At 42.6% G+C, this 21,465-nt stretch overlaps 2 protein-coding genes across 2 annotated transcripts in view; one reads left to right on the top strand and one right to left on the bottom strand.

Moving 5' to 3' along the window:
* The first annotated feature begins 3,114 nt into the window (after positions 1-3,114).
* Positions 3,115-4,719, top strand: LOC123750459 (baculoviral IAP repeat-containing protein 8-like). Its single transcript, XM_045732575.2, has 2 exons — positions 3,115-3,392; positions 3,796-4,719. The coding sequence occupies exons 1-2, from the start codon at positions 3,227-3,229 to the stop codon at positions 4,659-4,661; spliced, it is 1,032 nt and encodes a 343-aa protein (XP_045588531.1). The 5' UTR covers positions 3,115-3,226; the 3' UTR covers positions 4,662-4,719.
* A 9,108-nt stretch (positions 4,720-13,827) lies between these two features.
* The window catches only part of LOC138360302 (nascent polypeptide-associated complex subunit alpha, muscle-specific form-like), a 76,174-nt gene continuing 68,536 nt past the window's right edge, over positions 13,828-21,465 (bottom strand). The window contains exon 8 of the mRNA XM_069320215.1: positions 13,828-14,007. Coding sequence (XP_069176316.1) covers positions 13,828-14,007 — 180 coding nt within the window. The remainder of the gene's footprint in view (positions 14,008-21,465) is intronic.

Below are 21,465 nucleotides of genomic sequence, written 5' to 3'. Positions count from 1 at the left end.
TGTGTGTGTGTGTGTAGAGAAATTAGGAAAAGTAAATAAAAATACAGGTTAACATTTCTTTTTTTGTGGTTTAATTTGTATGAAATATTACAATATAGATTCTACAGCTTTTCTAATCTCATCTTCATTATATTCCATTTCCATTTTTCTCTTTGTCTTCATTGTCGTCGTCTTCCACAATAGTGAGCACTTCATCTCCTACAGTAACAGACATGGCGCCGGTAGATGGATCATCTTCCACAGCAACGCTCGTAGTATCTTCCACGACAGCTGACCCGTCTTCTCTCACGTCAGCGGCAGGTCCGACAGTAGAAACAGAGTCTTTATCATTCGTAGAAACAGGTGGAATGGCCATACGTGGAATCTTGTGTCTAAAGATGCCATGGGTTGGAGAGCGAGTTGGCGTGTCATTATTTACAGGACATATCATCAAAGTGTCTATACCACGTTCTTGCAGTTTCTGAGCTAATTTGCACATCACAGGGAAATATTTAGTCTCCCATATGTTGCGTTCGCCACTTGTGAGATACTGCCCGCAAGCCTTGCCCAACCCATATGGGAAAATAATCCTTCCCACTTGTCCTCTTCGGCTTCTCTGAAGAATATGTTTCAATGGCTTTTCGCAGAGCTTTGTCAAACCAACGCCATCTTTGGTATTCGGTATCATTTTCAGGCCGTCATAAAAATGCTCATCCAAACTCCATGCTTCGTACCTGGGCTTTTTGTAAGAAGATAGCGTCGCTGGACCGTTGGTAAACTGGGTGATTAATCCAATAAGGTGCGGTAAAACAGCATAACTTTCATAGGGGTCGTCATCCATCCTATTGCAGAATTCGGATGCTTCGCCAACAAATATGAGGCCGGGGATATCTCTATCAGTTCTAACAGCACGATTTTTGTGCGGCAGGTTTTTCCGATGCAATCGAGCATAGGGGTATCGTTCCCATAAAGTGTGCACCATTTCGCTCAACTGCACGCTTGTTGCATCCAAATCATAGAGCAGACAATCACGATTGTTATAGATGGACAAAGAGGCAAAGTCGCCAATCAGGGAGGGAAGCTCCATAGTGCTGGCTTGTGAGGTAGCGACTCGGAAGGGGGTCTATATACACTTTTCACGCCGGCGCGGGGGACAACTGCGCATCGTAGAGTTGCCAGGGACATTTTTTTTTTCCTTGGAGCTCTGGTCATTACGCACCAATATAACATTAACATCGTAATGTTTTAAGTTTTCATACAGATCTTCGATAATTGGAACATATGTTTCCTCCCAAACTTCATCTCTTTGAACACAGGTGCGACCAATACCCACAGGTAATACAACTCGTGCGATTTCCGGAGAAGACTTGATGGATCTCGTTAAGGCTTCTATAGCCTTTTTGAAATAGATGAGGCGATTTTGCGTTGTATCTTCTTTTAATCCGGTGAGCATATCACGATCTTTGGATTTTTCTATATGCGACTTGGCGATCTCATTGTTCTCTACAGGCGCCCCTATACCATATTGTACTGCAGCAGCAATAATGCAGGGGAGATTTTCAGCTCGACGATTGGAGACATGAATTGAACCGGGAATTGGGCGATCATGGGGAACACATCTCTTGAGATTATACAAAGGCCTGCGTTCACCATAGGCGCTTGCGTGTTTGTATTTCACTGATATGTCCTTCGCCATCCCGTACGGGACGCAAGATATGCAGTTTACAGGATACACAATGCAAGTTTCATTATTGCAAAATTCTTCATCAGTTAAATATCCGGTGTGCGTTTCCAGCCACGTCTCCATTTTTCTTTTTTTTTTACTTTCCCTTATGTTTTGGATAAAGCCTAGTCAACCGCCCTGTGTCGACCCTGCGAATATTCGTCGTGGGGGCTTTGCGCCCTTATATCTCCATCCCTGCTAGTGCGTGTAAAAGTTACCACGTACTGAGAAAATATTTATTATTATTATTATAAGGGCCTCGACCAACAAGAAGCCCATAGGAACATTTTTTTTCACTGACTTAATTAGCATAAAAAAAAACACCTCAAATAGCGCAATATGTATCTCAAAATATCTTGCCATAAAATATCAATATACGTCAGCTTAATACCCAAACACTGGCAACCTTTTTTTTCAGAAGCAGAAAAGGTCAAACACAGTGCGACATGTTACAATTTTTTTTTTTTAATGTCCCCCCCCCCCCCCCATGAAAAAACCGTAGTCAGACCATATTCCCTTAATGAAATATATATAAAGTCATGGAGGCCACATCATTATTGGAAGGTTTGTGATAACTTATTGACATTAGGGATACCTTATGTAGTTAATGACATTTCTCGATAATTATCACAAAAAATAAGTACTTGGTCACCTTTCCTAGACTACCAACTGCCATCTTTTTTTTTTAATTCACTGCATTATGCAACATGATTTAGCACATTTGCGAGTCATTTTTTCCTTTCCCTGTTTCCTCATAATTATGCCATAAAAAAAAGAGTAGCGGTGGCTAGAATTGCCAAACCAAAAAAAAAAAAAAGAAACTAGCACATATGTAGCGATCTTTGACACTTATTTCGGGGAGGGAAAGGACGGGCAATATAAAGCCTAGGATCTTGCCTCCATTCGCTAGTGTCGCACCAGTACACAATGGAACCTTCCCGTACTAAAACGTTTTACTCCAGGGACAGTCTTAAATGTGCCCAAATGCGTTTAGACACCTTTATAAATTGGCCTGTCGAGTGGCTAAACCCCCAAGACCTGGTGAATGAGGGATTTTATTATCTGAGAGTTGCGGATCATTGTTCCTGCGCCTTTTGTTGTAAAGTTGTGCATGCTTGGATTGAGGGCGATACGCCCCGTAGTAGGCATGCGAAAGTGTCGCCAAATTGTTCCTTCATAAGAGGCGAAAAGGACAATAACGTTCCTTTGGAAATCACCAAACTGGCATTCGAATATGGGCTGGATTTCTTTTCACCCCTATTCGAACCAAAGAATATAGCAACATCTGATCGTGAGTATATTGTATAAATATAATTTACTAGTTTATCTGTGAATAATTAGTATTGGCGATGTGGAGGGAGGACAAAAAAAAAAATAAGTATAAACGCAGTAAGTCTTTTCAAATAATTTTTCTTTATTTTTTTTGTTTTTGAAAGAATTGACTTAGAACCTGTGTCTTATGCATATATGTGATGGAGCATCTTTGTTTTTTTAGAGACCCCACCCCGCGAGGAAGAAACTAAAATGACTGGAGATGATTTGCAGGTTCTGGGGGTAATTCCATACGCTAAACCTAGATATCCAGGCTTGGCAACATACAAACAGCGTTTGGAAACATTCGACCTCAGCTGGACTGGTTGTGTCAAGCAAACATCTCACGAATTGGCAGAATCAGGATTTTTCTTCTGTGGTAAACAAATATTGTTGGAGTTTTTGTTATTTTTAGTGTGTGCGTGTGTATCCTCCTGGCCGGGGAGGATTTACTGGGCGCAAATCCTTAACTGTAGCCTCTGTTTAACTCAACAGTAAAATGGGTACTTGGTTGTAAAAAACGATTCTTCGAGGTGGGGATTGTATTCTAGGGACCTGCCCGAAATGCTAGGCCGTACAAGAATGTAACAACTCTTGTATATATCTGAAAAAAAGTGTGTTTACTCCCCCAATTGTGCTTGCGGGGGTGGAGCTCTGGCTCTTTGGTCCCGGGAAGTGTGTGTGTGTGTGTGCGCGCGTGTGTGTTTTTGTATTACAACATTGCTGGATGTGAGCTATAATAATAATAATGAATGGGAATATTTTTTTTCTTAAATTTACAGGCCTAAGTGACCACATGCGCTGCTTTTTCTGTGGGAATGGTTTTCGTAATTGGGAACCCGCTGATGACCCTTGGACACTGCACGCGCAATGGTATCCTGAGTGCACCTTTGTCAACATTAAAAAGGATGCACAGTTCATTAAGAATGCTAGAGAATCTTCGCAGCGTCGAACTATAAAACCCATAGATGAACATCTTTTAACTGGTCTGATGGAAGGTTTGGGTTTTTTCCCAGCATTAATTGAACATTTTGGATTTCCTGATGTCTGTGTGAGACCTGCCTTAAGGCTATATCTCAAAAGCACCAAAGATTTATTACCGTTTGTTACAGAGGCCAGATGTATAGAATTAATGTTGTGGTATATGCAAGAGAGCACTAAAGCCGAAATGGGTTTAAGGGGAATTCATCATGAGGATGTGGAAGGTAGGGTAGAGCCTGCGAATCTGGAATGGCAATCCGCGCCCTCTGACATGGAAACAGTCGCCACAGCTAATGAAATGGATGTCGACGTTGTTGGATCAATGAGCGGGTTCATGAGCACTAATCTTGGTTTGCGGGCTTTGCCTTCTCCTGTTGAAACAGAGGCGGAAGAGACGACTATAGTCGCTAATGAAATGGATGTTGAAACTGGCGAAGAGGCCACAGACTTTGATGCGACATCCCATGTTGAAACTGTGATGAACACATCTACGCCAACGTCTTGGGCTGCTGATATTTTGTGTAAGGTGTGCTTTAACAATGCGTTGAGTGTCGTACTGCTGCCCTGCAGACATATGGTAACATGCAGTAATTGTCTTGTATCTATGAGAAACTGCCCCATTTGCAGACGCACCATTTCGCATGTCCTTCGACCGATTATTTCCTAAGAAGACAAAAAAGGCATAGAGACTAATTTATTTATGTAAATAAAAATTGTACAAATGTCGAGTTGTTTTTTTTATATTCATAAATTAGTATAAATAAGCTCACATTTTCATGAACAGTATTTTTTTTTGGGCGGGGGGGGGGGATTAGATTGCAATTGCTTATTTACTGCCCTAAAATCATTGATCCGGGGGGTGGGGGCGAGATACTGCCTCATTTAGAGAAATTTGCTATGTGCAATAGCTCGGACGTTGGGGAACTGAACCGGGTCCTGCACGAAGGTTGCTCAACATTCCGCTCGAATATGGACAAAAATAGAATCTCTCTCTCTCTCTTTCTGAGGTAAAGAACCTTTTGAGAACTAGCACTCAAAGGTTATAAAAAAGATTAACAACTTTATAATTAGAGAGACAGCTAAGATACTGCATCATTTAGTGAAATTTGTAATGTCCATTAGCTCGGACGTTGGGGAACTGAACCAGGGCCCGCACGAAGGTTGTTCAACATTCCGCTCGAATATGGACAAAAATAGAATCTCTCTCTCTCCTTCTTTCTGAGGTAAAGAACCTTTTTGAGACCTAGCACTCAAAGGTTAAAAAAAAAAAAGATTAACACCTTTATAATTAGAGAGACAGCTAAGATACTGCATCATTTAGTGAAATTTGTAATGTCCATTAGCTCGGACGTTGGGGAACTGAACCAGGGCCCGCACGAAGGTTGCTCTGCTCCTGTGCAAATGAGGAAACATTTGGGAGAAAGAGAGGAAGCAAGATTTACTCCCTTGGAAAACCTTTATAAAAAATTAGTGGCCAGAGCTTTGAAAATATTGGCAACTTTCATTTTTTATACAGAATGAAACTCTTAATTAATAAATAATATATATCCTGAAGAATAAATCTTCCTCTATGAGACATATATTTTTAGTTAATTTTAAAAGTTTGTGATTACGGTAATGATAAAGCCTTCCAACCATGGCTCATTAAAAGTTTTTTTTTTTTTATGAAATCGTGTAAGTATTTATGCAATATTTATTATCAAACAATCATAATACGCAGTGGCATATCTTTTTATAAAGAGGCTTTATAAGGTAAATATAATAGCAATGCGAAACTCTTTCTATCTGACGTATTATTTTAAATAAATACATTTGGGCGAAAAACATGTCTATTGGCCGCGTGAGCGACTTAGGGTGGGCTCTTGCAGATTCTATGTATTTTAATCTCTAAACATTTGAGTGCCAAGAACAACTCTCGTGCAGGCCCGCATTCAGTTCTCGACGTTCAAGCTTTTGCTATAGTAAATGTCTCTAAAAATGAGGCCGTATCTCGCCCTGACCAACTGTTTTTGGCTCAATTGTAATCCATCCAGCCGCAGTCAGCTGGGCAGGACCCAGTGCAGGTTTGGAAGGCTTTGGAAATTAAAGCACCGTAAGATTGTGAGTGTTCAAGTTTAGGGGGGACTAAGTATTTTGCGCGAATGTGAAAGCCCTGCGTTTATTTGTGTAAGTTAAAAATTTAGTTTTTCTTTGTGTATAAGAGTTTAGCAATGTGTTTAAGTAAGATTGTGCAACTGTTTTAAGTTTAGGGGGGACTAAGTATTTTGCGCGAATGTGAAAGCCCTGGGTTTATTTGTGTAAGTTAAAAATTGAGTTTTTGTTTGTGTATAAGAGTTTAGCAATGTGTTTAAGTAAGATTGTGCAACTGTTTTAAGTTTAGGGGGGACTAAGTATTTGCGCGAATGTGAAAGCCCTGGGTTTATTTGTGTAAGTTAAAATTGAGTTTGTTTGTGTATAAGAGTTTAGCAATGTGTTTAAGTAAGATTGTGCAACTGTTTTAAGTTTAGGGGGGACTAAGTACAGATAGCGCCAGTCGTTGCACTATATGAAGTTATTGGGCCCCCACCACAATAGCTGAAAACTATTATGTTAAAAAATGAAATTTAATACAGAATACCCCAATACGTATTAAATTTCTTAAACCACTCAACTACTTTCCTTTATAGTATATTTACAAGTGTCAAATTAATGTTAGAAGTGTCAAACCCCAACACAATATGGCTGAGGCCCCACTATTTAAACTTCTTTTCGTATGCTATGAAATATCACAGGTATTGTTAATGCTTGTAACGTTTATTACAAAAGATAGACATACATTTGATGCTATTTTTCATATTAAAATCTAATTTGAGGCCCGAAAAATATATCTATAAACAGGTTAGAACCATACAAATTCAAGTATGCCTATTTCACCAGTAATCAACTGTATGCCACAGAAAATGGAATCTTTACTTTAGCTACAGAAAATGGAGCAAAGCCAAGGGGGGATGACTGAAATAAACAGTTTCCAACCTGACTCTTCCCGCACATAAACATGTCTTTCTTGACCTCATTTCAAATTATATAGAGTACTGAAAGCTCATTTTCCATAGCAAATATACTAAGGAACTCATTTTACGACTAGAACGCAAACTAGGACCCCTCATTCAGATTCAAAACACGAGAATTATTGACTGAACATTTCCCCACTATCAAGCACACAGGACTCTTTAAAGCTATCTTAACTTCTTTAAAACCCCAATATGACCCATCTCACATGCAGATCCTGTTCTATGACTCACCCTTCATGTCAATGTACCCCACAGTATCATGCAAATTCAAGATAAGGCTTACTACACCTATATATCCAAACTTGGTCTTTGTAAGGAATCTAGACCCCCCCCTTGCATGCTTGACCCCCACTGGGGTTATCCACCTCTGACCATTACAGAAAATGGAGCTGTGCCCAAGGGCTCCCTATACTATTCAGTCATAGCCTCATTAAAGTACTTCAAAAACTTCTATATTCGCTTTCAACTGTGTTTCTTGGTTTGAATCTATTGAACATTCACCCTCTGATCCATTCAAAAGTAAGGGCCCCCAAATTGATACCGTAGTACTCTCGTAACACCCCCGGGACAAATCGTGCATTTTTGCTCATGCCATTAAAATACTCCAAAAACGTTTATACGCCTTTCACCAGTGTATTTTTTGGTTTCCAACTATTGAACATTCATCCTCGGTACCTCTCATAAGTAGAGACCCCCTCCTTGAGGCCCTAGACTCATCTTAAAAGCTAGAGCCGAATCGTGCAAAAAAACAGGTTAGGATAGGGCACCAGTTCCTCAGGTACACCATGGGTGGTGGTCCCCCAGGGACCCCAGGGGGGACCACCACCCCACCACCGCCAGCCAGCCAAGAGCGCGCTGACTGTGCCCTAACCTAACCACCTAAAACAAGAGGGATGGACAATCTGGCCCGCCAGGGTCAAGTCGGCATGGAAGTGCCCAACCGTTTCTGAATTTTTTTTACCTCAATCTGTCTCCTTATTCACTACTGTGGTGGAGGTCTGTATGTGTGGTGGTGGAGGTCTGTATGTGTAGTGGTGGAGGTCGGTATGTGTGGTAGTGGTTGGCTGTATGTTTGGTGGTGGAGGCCTGTATGTGTGGTGGTGGAAGTCTGTATGTGAGGTGGTGGAGGTATGTATGTGAGGTGGTGGAGGTCTGTATGTGAGGTGGTGGAGGTCTGTGTGTGTGGTGGTGGGTCTGTATGTGTGGTGGTGGAGGCCTGTATGTGTGGTGGTGGTGGGTCTGTATGTGTGGTGGTGGTGGGTCTGTATGTGTGGTGGTGGAGGTCTGTATGTGTGGTGGTGGCGGTCTGTATGTGTGGTGGTGGAGGCCTGTATGTGTGGTGGTGGAGGTCTGTATGTGTGGTGGTGGAGGCCTGTATGTTTGGTTGTGGTGGGTCTGTATGTGTGGTGGTGGAGGTCTGTATGTGTGGTGGTGGAGGTCTGTATGTGTGGTGGTGGAGGTCTGTATGTGTGGTGGTGGAGGTCTGTATGTGTGGTGGTGGAGGCCTGTATGTGTGGTGGTGGAGGCCTGTATGTGTGGTGGTGGTGGTCTGTATGTGTGGTGGTGGTGGTCTGTATGTGTGGTGGTGGAGGTCTGTATGTGTGGTGGTGGAGGTCTGTATGTGTGGTGGTGGAGGAATGTATGTGTGGCGGTGGAGGTCTGTATGTGTGGTGGTGGAGGTCTGTATGTGTGGTGGTGGTCTGTCTGTGTGGTGGTGGAGGTCTGTATGTGTGGTGGTGGAGGTCTGTATGTGTGGTGGTGGAGGTCTGTATGTGTGGTGGTGGAGGTCTGTATGTGTGGTGGTGGAGGCCTGTATGTGTGGTGGTGGAGGCCTGTATGTGTGGTGATGGAGGCCTGTATGTGTGGTGGTGGAGGTCTGTATGTGTGGTGGTGGAGGTCTGTATGTGTGGTGGTGGAGGTCTGTATGTGTGGTGGTGGAGGTCTGTATGTGTGGTGGTGGAGGCCTGTATGTGTGGTGGTGGAGGCCTGTATGTGTGGTGGTGGAGGTCTGTATGTGTGGTGGTGGAGGTCTGTATGTGTGGTGGTGGAGGCCTGTATGTGTGGTGGTGGAGGTCTGTATGTGTGGTGGTGGAGGTCTGTATGTGTGGTGGTGGAGGTCTATATGTGTGGTGGTGGAGGTCTGTATGTGTGGTGGTGGAGGTCAGTATGTGTGGTGGTGGAGGTCTGTATGTGTGGTGGTGGAGGCCTGTATGTGTGGTGGTGGTGGTCTGTATGTGTGGTGGTGGTGGTCTGTATGTGTGGTGGTGGAGGTCTGTATGTGTGGTGGTGGAGGTCTGTATGTGTGGTGGTGGAGGTCTGTATGTGTGGTGGTGGAGGTCTGTATGTGTGGTGGTGGAGGTCTGTATGTGTGGTGGTGGAGGTCTGTATGTGTGGTGGTGGAGGCCTGTATGTGTGGTGGTGGAGGCCTGTATGTGTGGTGGTGGTGGTCTGTATGTGTGGTGGTGGTGGTCTGTATGTGTGGTGGTGGAGGTCTGTATGTGTGGTGGTGGAGGTCTGTATGTGTGGTGGTGGAGGCCTGTTTGTGTGGTGGTGGAGGCCTGTATGTGTGGTGGTGGAGGTCTGTATGTGTGGTGGTGGAGGTCTGTATGTGTGGTGGTGGAGGCCTGTATGTGTGGTGGTGGAGGTCTGTATGTGTGGTGGTGGTCTGTATGTGTGGTGGTGGAGGCCTGTATGTGTGGTGGTGGAGGTCTGTATGTGTGGTGGTGGAGGTCTGTATGTGTGGTGGTGGAGGCATGTATGTGTGGTGGTGGAGGCCTGTATGTGTGGTGGTGGAGGTCTGTATGTGTGGTGGTGGAGGTCTGTATGTGTGGTGGTGGAGGTCTGTATGTGTGGTGGTGGAGGTCTGTATGTGTGGTGGTGGAGGTCTGTATGTGTGGTGGTGGAGGCCTGTATGTGTGGTGGTGGTGGTCTGTATGTGTGGTGGTGGTGGTCTGTATGTGTGGTGGTGGAGGTCTGTATGTGTGGTGGTGGAGGTCTGTATGTGTGGTTGTGGAGGCCTGTTTGTGTGGTGGTGGAGGCCTGTATGTGTGGTGGTGGAGGTCTGTATGTGTGGTGGTGGAGGCCTGTATGTGTGGTGGTGGAGGTCTGTATGTGTGGTGGTGGAGGCCTGTATGTTTGGTTGTGGTGGGTCTGTATGTGTGGTGGTGGAGGTCTGTATGTGTGGTGGTGGAGGTCTGTATGTGTGGTGGTGGAGGTCTGTATGTGTGGTGGTGGAGGCCTGTATGTGTGGTGGTGGAGGCCTGTATGTGTGGTGGTGGTGGTCTGTATGTGTGGTGGTGGTGGTCTGTATGTGTGGTGGTGGAGGAATGTATGTGTGGCGGTGGAGGTCTGTATGTGTGGTGGTGGAGGTCTGTATGTGTGGTGGTGGTCTGTCTGTGTGGTGGTGGAGGTCTGTATGTGTGGTGGTGGAGGTCTGTATGTGTGGTGGTGGAGGTCTGTATGTGTGGTGGTGGAGGTCTGTATGTGTGGTGGTGGAGGCCTGTATGTGTGGTGGTGGAGGCCTGTATGTGTGGTGGTGGAGGCCTGTATGTGTGGTGATGGAGGCCTGTATGTGTGGTGGTGGAGGTCTGTATGTGTGGTGGTGGAGGTCTGTATGTGTGGTGGTGGAGGTCTGTATGTGTGGTGGTGGAGGTCTGTATGTGTGGTGGTTGAGGCCTGTATGTGTGGTGGTGGAGGCCTGTATGTGTGGTGGTGGAGGTCTGTATGTGTGGTGGTGGAGGTCTGTATGTGTGGTGGTGGAGGTCTGTATGTGTGGTGGTGGAGGTCTGTATGTGTGGTGGTGGAGGCCTGTATGTGTGGTGGTGGAGGCCTGTATGTGTGGTGGTGGTGGTCTGTATGTGTGGTGGTGGAGGTCTGTATGTGTGGTGGTGGAGGCCTGTATGTGTGGTGGTGGAGGCCTGTATGTGTGGTGGTGGTGGTCTGTATGTGTGGTGGTGGTGGTCTGTATGTGTGGTGGTGGAGGTCTGTATGTGTGGTGGTGGAGGTCTGTATGTGTGGTGGTGGAGGCCTGTTTGTGTGGTGGTGGAGGCCTGTATGTGTGGTGGTGGAGGTCTGTATGTGTGGTGGTGGAGGTCTGTATGTGTGGTGGTGGAGGCCTGTATGTGTGGTGGTGGAGGTCTGTATGTGTGGTGGTGGTCTGTATGTGTGGTGGTGGAGGCCTGTATGTGTGGTGGTGGTCTGTATGTGTGGTGGTGGAGGTCTGTATGTGTGGTGGTGGAGGTCTGTATGTGTGGTGGTGGAGGCATGTATGTGTGGTGGTGGAGGCCTGTATGTGTGGTGGTGGAGGTCTGTATGTGTGGTGGTGGAGGTCTGTATGTGTGGTGGTGGAGGTCTGTATGTGTGGTGGTGGAGGTCTGTATGTGTGGTGGTGGAGGTCTGTATGTGTGGTGGTGGAGGCCTGTATGTGTGGTGGTGGTGGTCTGTATGTGTGGTGGTGGTGGTCTGTATGTGTGGTGGTGGAGGTCTGTATGTGTGGTGGTGGAGGTCTGTATGTGTGTGTGGTGGAGGCCTGTTTGTGTGGTGGTGGAGGCCTGTATGTGTGGTGGTGGAGGTCTGTATGTGTGGTGGTGGAGGCCTGTATGTGTGGTGGTGGAGGTCTGTATGTGTGGTGGTGGAGGCCTGTATGTGTGGTGGTGGAGGTCTGTATGTGTGGTGGTGGTCTGTATGTGTGGTGGTGGAGGCCTGTATGTGTGGTGGTGGAGGTCTGTATGTGTGGTGGTGGAGGTCTGTATGTGTGGTGGTGGAGGTCTGTATGTGTGGTGGTGGAGGCCTGTATGTGTGGTGGTGGAGGCCTGTATGTGTGGTGGTGGAGGTCTGTATGTGTGGTGGTGGAGGTCTGTATGTGTGGTGGTGGAGGCCTGTATGTGTGGTGGTGGAGGCCTGTATGTGTGGTGGTGGTCTGTATGTGTGGTGATGGAGGCCTGTATATGTGGTGGAGGTCTGTATGTGTGGTGGTTAAGGTCTGTATGTGTGGTGGTGGAGGTCTGTATGTGTGGTGGTGGACTGTGTTCCGCATTTGGCAAAGGTCGTGTTCTTGGACCTTTGACCTTATTTACCTGTTCCCGCAACTGCTACCTACAGGATTAATTAATTAAACCATTTTTAAAAAGATTAAAAACACCAGTTTTCCTTAGCAGGTCAGTGGACCCATGTGGCATTATGATAAAGAAGAACGAGCCATACTTCACCTGAAAGTGTAACTCGGTGAGACATCACTAAGGAGTGGCATGTTAGCATCTTGTGAAAGGTGACATGCACTCTTTAAGGAAACGAGCAAGAGGTAAAAGTTTGGCATATCGTTGGAAAAAGAAATGAGAGAGCTGTCAAAGATGCCACTGGAGAAACTCATTCGGCGGTCGCTACTGGAAATATTAGACTTCTTCAACGAGAAATGTTGGGAGGCAGCCGGCCAATTTGTCCCTCTCCGGAGAGAAGAGAGTAGAAGGCATAATATCTTACACCCTTAACCATGGGTGTAAGGAAACAAGGAGCATGAGCACTTAGACATAGAAAAGTAGAAAATAAAAAAAAGTATTTATCTTGCCTAAAACGTTGTGCGTAATTGGTTCCACAAATCAACAACCCTGTTACCGAACCAGTATTTACCCAGGTTTTTCCTAAATCTAAACTAATCCAATTTATACCCATTGTTTAAATGGGTTTTAGAAATATCTTAAATAATAATAAATGTCAGTAAATAAGAACTCCAGCATGGGATACGATGTTTTTATATACACCTTACCTGAGGGGCCACTAATACTAGTGATCTCGACGAGGACAGGAAGCCGGCGGCTTGTCAAAAGTTCCCCCCCCCCATTTTCCCTTATCTTTTCTAGCTGTATTTTAAAACGATTTTTAGCGTTTACGGTTTCAGCGGGTAGGCCGTTCCACGGGTTTACAACCCCATGGGTGAAAAAGCATCTGCTGTTCTCAGTCCTACAATGTTGCTTGTTGAGCTGGAACCCGTTGTTCCTCGTTCATGTTACAGCTGATCTTTTTTGAAGAAAATGTCCGGATCAACATCCTCCAGATTGTTTAGTATGTTAATATATATGTAATAATATATAATGTATAATAGAGGTGGTTGTAATAGTGCTGGTGGTGATGGTGGAGCACCTTCAACAGATGTTCGACAACGCAATCTTTGCCTTCTTCGCCGTGGAGATGATCAAGATGGTGGCGATGGGGTGGTCTGGGAAAGGGGCTTATATGGCTGACTCCTGGAACAGACTGGATCTTTTCATCGTGGTGGCCGGGTAAGTGTCCCCTGCACACATCTTCCCCCCCTCATTCATCACCTGCTCATCATTATTATCTCTCAATTATTAGTGACGATTATTATCTCTCAATTACTAGTGACTTTGCACATATTATATAATATGTTTAAAGTCATATTATGTAATATTGTTAAGTGTGTGCAGAGCGTTATAATATGTGGGAATGTGTGTGGAAAACATTTTGTAATGTACTTCACCATTCATAGTCCCTTACCCAGACTAATATCTTGATCTAAATTTAACCCTTAACTCTTCACCTTCCAAGAGAATGTAAATTAAGCTTTTTAAATCTCTTCACAAAGAAGATTTTTTATTTGTGGGGTTAGCACTATCTGGTGACTTTACGACCAAAAGTGAACTGCATAATCAAACAAGATATTGCTGAATAATAATACAAGAAGTTTTATTGCTAACGCTTCTAGAAATAAATCTGTCCTATTTATTTCATGCAAGTGATATATTGTAACTCAAACTTTATTTGTCAGCATTAAACTATATCTGCCAAACTTTTGAGAACACCATCTACATCTGCCAATCTTTTGAGAACACCATCTACATCTGCCAATCTTTTGAGAACACCATCTACATCTGCCAAGGTACCAAACTGAGTGGATGTGCTCACATTTGGCTGTGCTACTGCAAGTCTGATTAATTGATCTAGACGATCCTGAATTATATTTTCATAATTGCTGTTTCAGCTCTGATATCCTGAAGTTTCCTTCGGGTTAAATCAGCATTAGCCATCTCTGTTAGATAAATCTCTGCATGGCAATTGATTTTATCAAATTTATCAACTGCAGCATTGACCCTGTTATTCAAGATGATTAAATCAAGAGATACCTGATTAGCTATCTCTTGCATCTGTCAAGCTGTTGAGTTAAGTAATTATGTAGACACTTTAGTGTCCTTGACACTAAACTTTTTTCTTTGACTTTTCCAAGATATTATATTTTTTGATTACAGGAATCATTGAAGGAATGATTGTCAGGAATATTTTATTCCTGTCTAATTAGGTAATGATTCCAAAGATCATCCTTCCTTTCCTCCCTGGAATCTGGATATAGCAGGAGCTGAAAGTCAAGTGTATTGTCACTTGTCAAGTGTAAAGTTGTGTCATTACAAGTTGTCACTTGACAAGTGAATAAAGAATTGTCAAGTGTAAAAATTTGGTTTTCATCCGATTGCACCATATCGGTAAATTTTGTAATTAACTATTTAAAAATAGTAAATGGCACTATTTTTTGCAAAATTATTACAAGATATATTACCCTAGTAGGGGGTTGATAAAATCCTGTAGAAATGCCTAATGATTTGACCTGTAGGTCAAATCAGTAGGGTTTACTTCAGTTAATATAGGTAATATTGTAATGAAATATTCTTACTGTGTTAAAAACACTTTTAAAGATAGATATTTTCATATATATATATGCGAACAAGCCTGAATGGTCCCCAGGACAATATGCAACTGAAAACTCACACCCCAGAAGTGACTCGAACCCATACTCCCAGAAGCAACGCAACTGGTATGGACAAGACGCCTTAATCCACTTGACCATCACGACCGGACTAATGAGGTGATAGCCGAGGCTATTTGAACCACCCCACCGCCGGCACTCGGATAGTAATCTTGGGCATAGCATTTTACCAAATCACCTCATTCTTTGGGGCACACGTGAGGAACACAAATGCGAACAAGCCTGAATGGTCCCCAGGACAATATGCAACTGAAAACTCACACCCCAGAAGTGACTCGAACCCATACTCCCAGAAGCAACGCAACTGGTATGTACAAGACGCCTTAATCCACTTGACCATCACGACCGGACTAATGAGGTGATAGCCGAGGCTATTTGAACCACCCCACCGCCGGCACTCGGATAGTAATCTTGGGCATAGCATTTTACCAAATCACCTCATTCTTTGGGGCACACGTGAGGAACACGTGTGCTGAACACGTGTGCAAAAAAAACAATTTTTTATATATATATATATATATATATATATATATATATATATATATATATATATATATATATATATATATATATATATATATATGATATATATATGTGAAATAAGATTGTACTGTGCTGTGGTTTGTACTGAGTACTGTGGTTTTTGACAGAACTGTTACTAGTATGTTATGAATGCTTACTAGGAAATGGATATGATTGGCCACAGTAAACAATTTGTTCACTTAGATATATAGATATTGGCTGTTAGCTAGGTTAAGCTAGATTATGTATTAATTATTCCAATACAAATGAAGAAGTTTCTTATGTATACTGGAATAATATGGATGATCTAGTTTGAAAAGTATAAAATCACTAGAAGGTGAAGGGACGACGACATTTCGGTCCGTCCTGGACCATTCTCAAGTCGATTGTGACGAACTACTTCAGCCACATTATTGTGACTCATTCTTTTGACCATGTGGTGGTACAGTTGACTAAGGCGCTTCTGGGAACATCCCGTGTGTAGGTTCAAATCCTTATTACGGTCATTGTAGATTTGTTCATTATACTGATTAGTTAGTTTAGGATATGATTTCATTACAGGATAAAATCACAATATTTATTCTTGTAAATATTGTAAAAAAAATATTCTTGTAAATAAATAGATATATATTTAAACCATATGTCCTTTTTATTTTTCATTTATTTATATACTAGTGCAAGAAGGTGCATTGGGTTTGTAAGTATATAACATTGATGTTTTTAACATCACTAACACACAACATTTCGGACAGGTCCTTAATCTAACAAATAATTATAAGTTAATAATATGTACCAAATTTGAATAATAATAGGTACATTGTAGGAAAATTTTAAGAATATTAATAGGCAAATTGTAGTAAAATAGGCAAATTGCAGTAAATTTGAAAGTTTATTAACAGGAACATTGTAGCCTAATTTTGAGATTAGGCTCTCACTATTTATACAATATTTTAAAATTCTCACACCGAGCACAGTTGTATGCAGCTGAATGTGTTTGTTCATATTTCGAAGCTGAGTGTATCTATCCCCACAGTGTGAGCACATGTAAGGTTTGTCATCAAATCATATGAACCACCATGTGGTCCTTCAGATAGTCCGGTCTGCTGAATAGTTTATCACACACATGACACATGTGAGGTCTCGTACCATTATGTCCCATCATGTGATCATTCAAGTTGCCAAGTCGGCAGAATCTTTTCCCGCAGTGCTTGCACAGGAAGTGTTTATCACCACTGTGGGCCATCAGGTGCTGCTGCAAATAATCATTTCGAAGGAACTTTTCCCACACTCATCACACACACGAGATTTAACGCCAGTATGGACGAGCATGTGCCTGTTTAAGCCACTGCGGTCGCTGAAGGTTTTCCCACACTGGTAACATGACGGCCTATCTGCCACCATTTGCTTCTTCAGTAGTGTAGATCTTTCCCCGGACTCTGGACACGCTTCTAACTTCTCACCAGTATGCCCCAGCCTGCCTTGTTCCACAGTCTTAAGTAGTGGAAATTCTTGGCCAGACTTGGGAAATACTTCTGACTTCTCACCAGGATACCGGTCACATAACGTAGGCTTCACACCACTACGTACCGCCCTCCGTTTCTTCGGTAGTGGAGATCCTTCCCCATACTTGGGACTCTCTTCTGACTTCTCACCACTTTGTACAGCCCTCCTTTTCCTCAGTACTGAAGAGTGCCAGAGTTTTGGAAAGTTGCTAATGTGATACCAGTTTTTAAGAAAGGAGATAGATCACTTGCGTCTAACTATCGACCAATTAGCCTAACGTCTATTGTGGGAAAGTTACTCGAATCTATAATAGCAAATAAAATTCGTCATCATCTTGAAAAACATAAATTAATAATTGAGTCGCAACATGGTTTTATAAATGGCCGTTCATGTTTAACAAATTTGTTATCTTTTTATTCTAGCATTGTTGAGGCAGTTGATAGTGGTAAGGATTGCGATGTTGTATACCTTGACTTTAGCAAAGCTTTTGATACAGTGCCACATGAAAGACTGATTAAAAAAATAGAGTCTCATGGTATTGGGGGTGCTGGATTAGGGCATGGCTATACCAAAGGAAACAGAGTTAGTATAAATGGAATCAAGTCAGAGTGGGAAAATGTTGTAAGTGGAGTGCCTCAAGGCTCTGTCCTGGGACCTCTGTTGTTTATAATATATATAAATGATTTAGATTCAGGTTTGAGTAGCAACATTTGCAAATTTGCCGATGATACGAAAATCGGTAGGGAAGTTAATTCGGAGGAGGACTCACTATCACTTCAAGTTGATCTAGATAGGGTTTTGAAATGGTCAAAGGATTGGCAGATGCAGTTTAATGCTGATAAATGTAAAGTTCTGAGGTTAGGTAATGATGATAGAGTTACAAGATACGAGCTAGATGGTGTTGTGATTGCGAAGTCGGATTGCGAAAGGGATCTGGGAGTTATGATTAGTAAGAATTTAAAACAAAAGGATCAATGCATAAATGTTCGTAATAAGGCAAATCGGACACTTGGATTTATTAATCGCAGCGTTAGTAACAAGACACCTGGTGTGGTTCTCAAGCTATATCTTGCTCTAATTAGGCCCCATTTAGATTATGCAGTTCAGTTTTGGTCGCCATATTATAGAATGGATATAAATTCACTTGAACGTGTCCAGCGTAGGATGACTAAGTTAATTCCCCAAATTAGAAATCTTTCATATGAAGAAAGATTAACAAAGCTTAAGTTGCATTCACTGGAAAGGCGAAGAGTTAGGGGTGACATGATAGAGGTTTACAAGTGGATGAATGGACATAACCGGGGGGATATTAATAGGGTATTAAAAGTATCAACACAGGACAGAACACGAAACAATGGATATAAATTGGATAAGTTTAGATTTAGGAAAGACTTGGGTAAATACTGGTTCAGTAACAGGGTTGTTGATTTGTGGAACCAATTGCCGCGTAACATTGTGGAGGTGGGGTCCCTCGATTGTTTCAAGCACGGGTTGGACAAGTATATGAGTGGGATTGGGTGGTTATAGAATAGGAGCTGCCTCGTATGGGCCAATAGGCCTTCTGCAGTTACCTTTGTTCTTATGTTCTTATGTTTGGTAATAGGGTTGTTGATATGTGGAATCGATTACCGCGTAACGGTGGAGGCGGGGTCTCTTGATTGTTTCAAACGTGGGTTGGACACGTTTATGAGTTTCCAAATAGATTGGAAAGTCTTGGGTATGGGGTGTTTAAAAAAAAATTTAAAACAAAAGGATCAATGCATGAATGTTCGTAATAAGGCGAATAGGACACTGGGATTTATTAATCGAAGCGTTAGTAACAAGACACCTGGTGTGGTTCTTAAGCTATATCTTGCTATGGTTAGGATTATGCAGTTCAGTTTTGGTCGCCGTATTATAGAATGGATATAAATTCACTTGAACGTGTCCAACGTAGGATGACAAAGTTAATTCCCCAAATTAGAAGTCTTTCATATGAAGAAAGATTAATGAAGCTTAAATTGCATTCACTGGAAAGACGAAGAGTTAGGGTATTGGCCCATACGAGGCAGCTGCTATTGGCCCATAGGAGGCAGCTGCTATTGGCCCATACGAGGCAGCTGCTATTGGCCCATACGAGGCAGCTGCTATTGGCCCATAGGAGGCAGCTGCTATTGGCCCATACGAGGCAGCTGCTATTGCCCTATACGAGGCAGCTGCTATTGGCCCATACGAGGCAGCTGCTATTGGCCCATACGAGGCAGCTGCTATTGGCCCATACGAGGCAGCTGCTATTGGCCCATACCAGGCAGCTGCTATTGGCCCATACCAGGCAGCTGCTATTGGCCCATACCAGGCAGCTGCTATTGGCCCATACCAGGCAGCTGCTATTGGCCCATACGAGGCAGCTGCTATTGGCCCATACGAGGCAGCTGCTATTGGCCCATACGAGGCAGCTGCTATTGGCCCATACGAGGCAGCTGCTATTGGCCCATGCGAGGCAGCTGCTATTGGCCCATGCGAGGCAGCTGCTATTGGCCCATAAGAACATAAGAACATAAGAACAAAGGTAACTGCAGAAGGCCTATTGGCCCATACGAGGCAGCTCCTATTCTATAACCACCCAATCCCACTCATATACTTGTCCAACCCGTGCTTGAAACAATCGAGGGACCCCACCTCCACAATGTTACGCGGCAATTGGTTCCACAAATCAACAACCCTGTTACTGAACCAGTATTTACCCAAGTCTTTCCTAAATCTAAACTTATCCAATTTATATCCATTGTTTCGTGTTCTGTCCTGTGTTGATACTTTTAATACCCTATTAATATCCCCCCGGTTATGTCCATTCATCCACTTGTAAACCTCTATCATGTCACCCCTAACTCTTCGCCTTTCCAGTGAATGCAACTTAAGCTTTGTTAATCTTTCTTCATATGAAAGATTTCTAATTTGGGGAATTAACTTAGTCATCCTACGCTGGACACGTTCAAGTGAATTTATATCCATTCTATAATATGGCGACCAAAACTGAACTGCATAATCTAAATGGGGCCTAACTAGAGCAAGATATAGCTTGAGAACCACACCAGGTGTCTTGTTACTAACGCTGCGATTAATAAATCCAAGTGTCCGATTTGCCTTATTACGAACATTTATGCATTGATCCTTTTGTTTTAAATTCTTACTAATCATAACTCCCAGATCCCTTTCGCAATCCGACTTCGCAATCACAACACCATCTAGCTCGTATCTTGTAACTCTATCATCATTACCTAACCTCAGAACTTTACATTTATCAGCATTAAACTGCATCTGCCAATCCTTTGACCATTTCAAAACCCTATCTAGATCAACTTGAAGTGATAGTGAGTCCTCCTCCGAATTAATTTCCCTACCGATTTTCGTATCATCGGCAAATTTGCAAATGTTGCTACTCAAACCTGAATCTAAATCATTTATATATATTATAAACAACAGAGGTCCCAGGACAGAGCCTTGAGGCACTCCACTTACAACATTTTCCCACTCTGACTTGATTCCATTTATACTAACTCTCTGTTTCCTTTGGTATAGCCATGCCCTAATCCAGCTTAATATAGCACCCCCAATACCATGAGACTCTATTTTTTTAATCAGTCTTTCATGTGGCACTGTATCAAAAGCTTTGCTAAAGTCAAGGTATACAACATCGCAATCCTTACCACTATCAACTGCCTCAACAATGCTAGAATAAAAAGATAACAAATTTGTTAAACATGAACGGCCATTTATAAAACCATGTTGCGACTCAATTATTAATTTATGTTTTTCAAGATGAAGACGAATTTTATTTGCTATTATAGATTCGAGTAACTTTCCCACAATAGACGTTAGGCTAATTGGTCGATAGTTAGACGCAAGTGATCTATCTCCTTTCTTAAAAACTGGTATCACATTAGCAACTTTCCAAAACTCTGGCACTCTGCCTGACTCTATTGATTTATTAAATATGGTTGACAGTGGGTCACAAAGCTCCTCTTTGCATTCTTTAAGCACCCTAGCAAACACTTCATCCGGCCCTGGGGATTTGTTTGGTTTGAGTTTTACTATTTGTTTAAGAACATCCTCCCTGGTAACTGCTAAACTCGTCAACCTGTCCTCGTCCCCACCCACATAGACTTGTTCGGCTGAAGGCATATTGTTAAGTTCCTCCTTAGTAAATACAGATACAAAATATTTATTAAAAATACTACTCATCTCTTCATCACTATCTGTTATTTGACCTGTCTCAGTTTTTAATGGACCTATCCTTTCCCTAGTCTTAGTACGATATAACTGAAAAAACCCTTTAGGATTTGTCTTTGCTTGCCCTGCTATGCGAACTTCATAGTTCCTTTTTGCTTTCCTTATCTCTTTTTTAACATTTCTAACCAGTTGTACGAATTCCTGTTCTAAAGTGACCTCCCCATTTTTAATCCTTTTGTACCAAGCTCTCTTTTTACCTATAAGGTTCTTCAAATTCTTTGTTATCCACTTTGGGTCATTAGTATACGATCTATTCAATTTGTATGGTATACTACGTTCCTGTGCTTTGTTTAGAATATTCTTAAATAAGTTATATATTGAATCCACATCGAAATCCCCATTTAAGTCACCTAACG

The sequence above is a fragment of the Procambarus clarkii genome, unplaced genomic scaffold (genome assembly GCF_040958095.1).
Source record: "Procambarus clarkii isolate CNS0578487 unplaced genomic scaffold, FALCON_Pclarkii_2.0 HiC_scaffold_106, whole genome shotgun sequence".
In the NCBI taxonomy this organism is placed as follows: Eukaryota; Metazoa; Arthropoda; class Malacostraca; order Decapoda; family Cambaridae; genus Procambarus; species Procambarus clarkii.
Note: the sequence above shows the minus strand (reverse complement) of the source record. Positions and strands in the feature narration are given on the sequence as shown.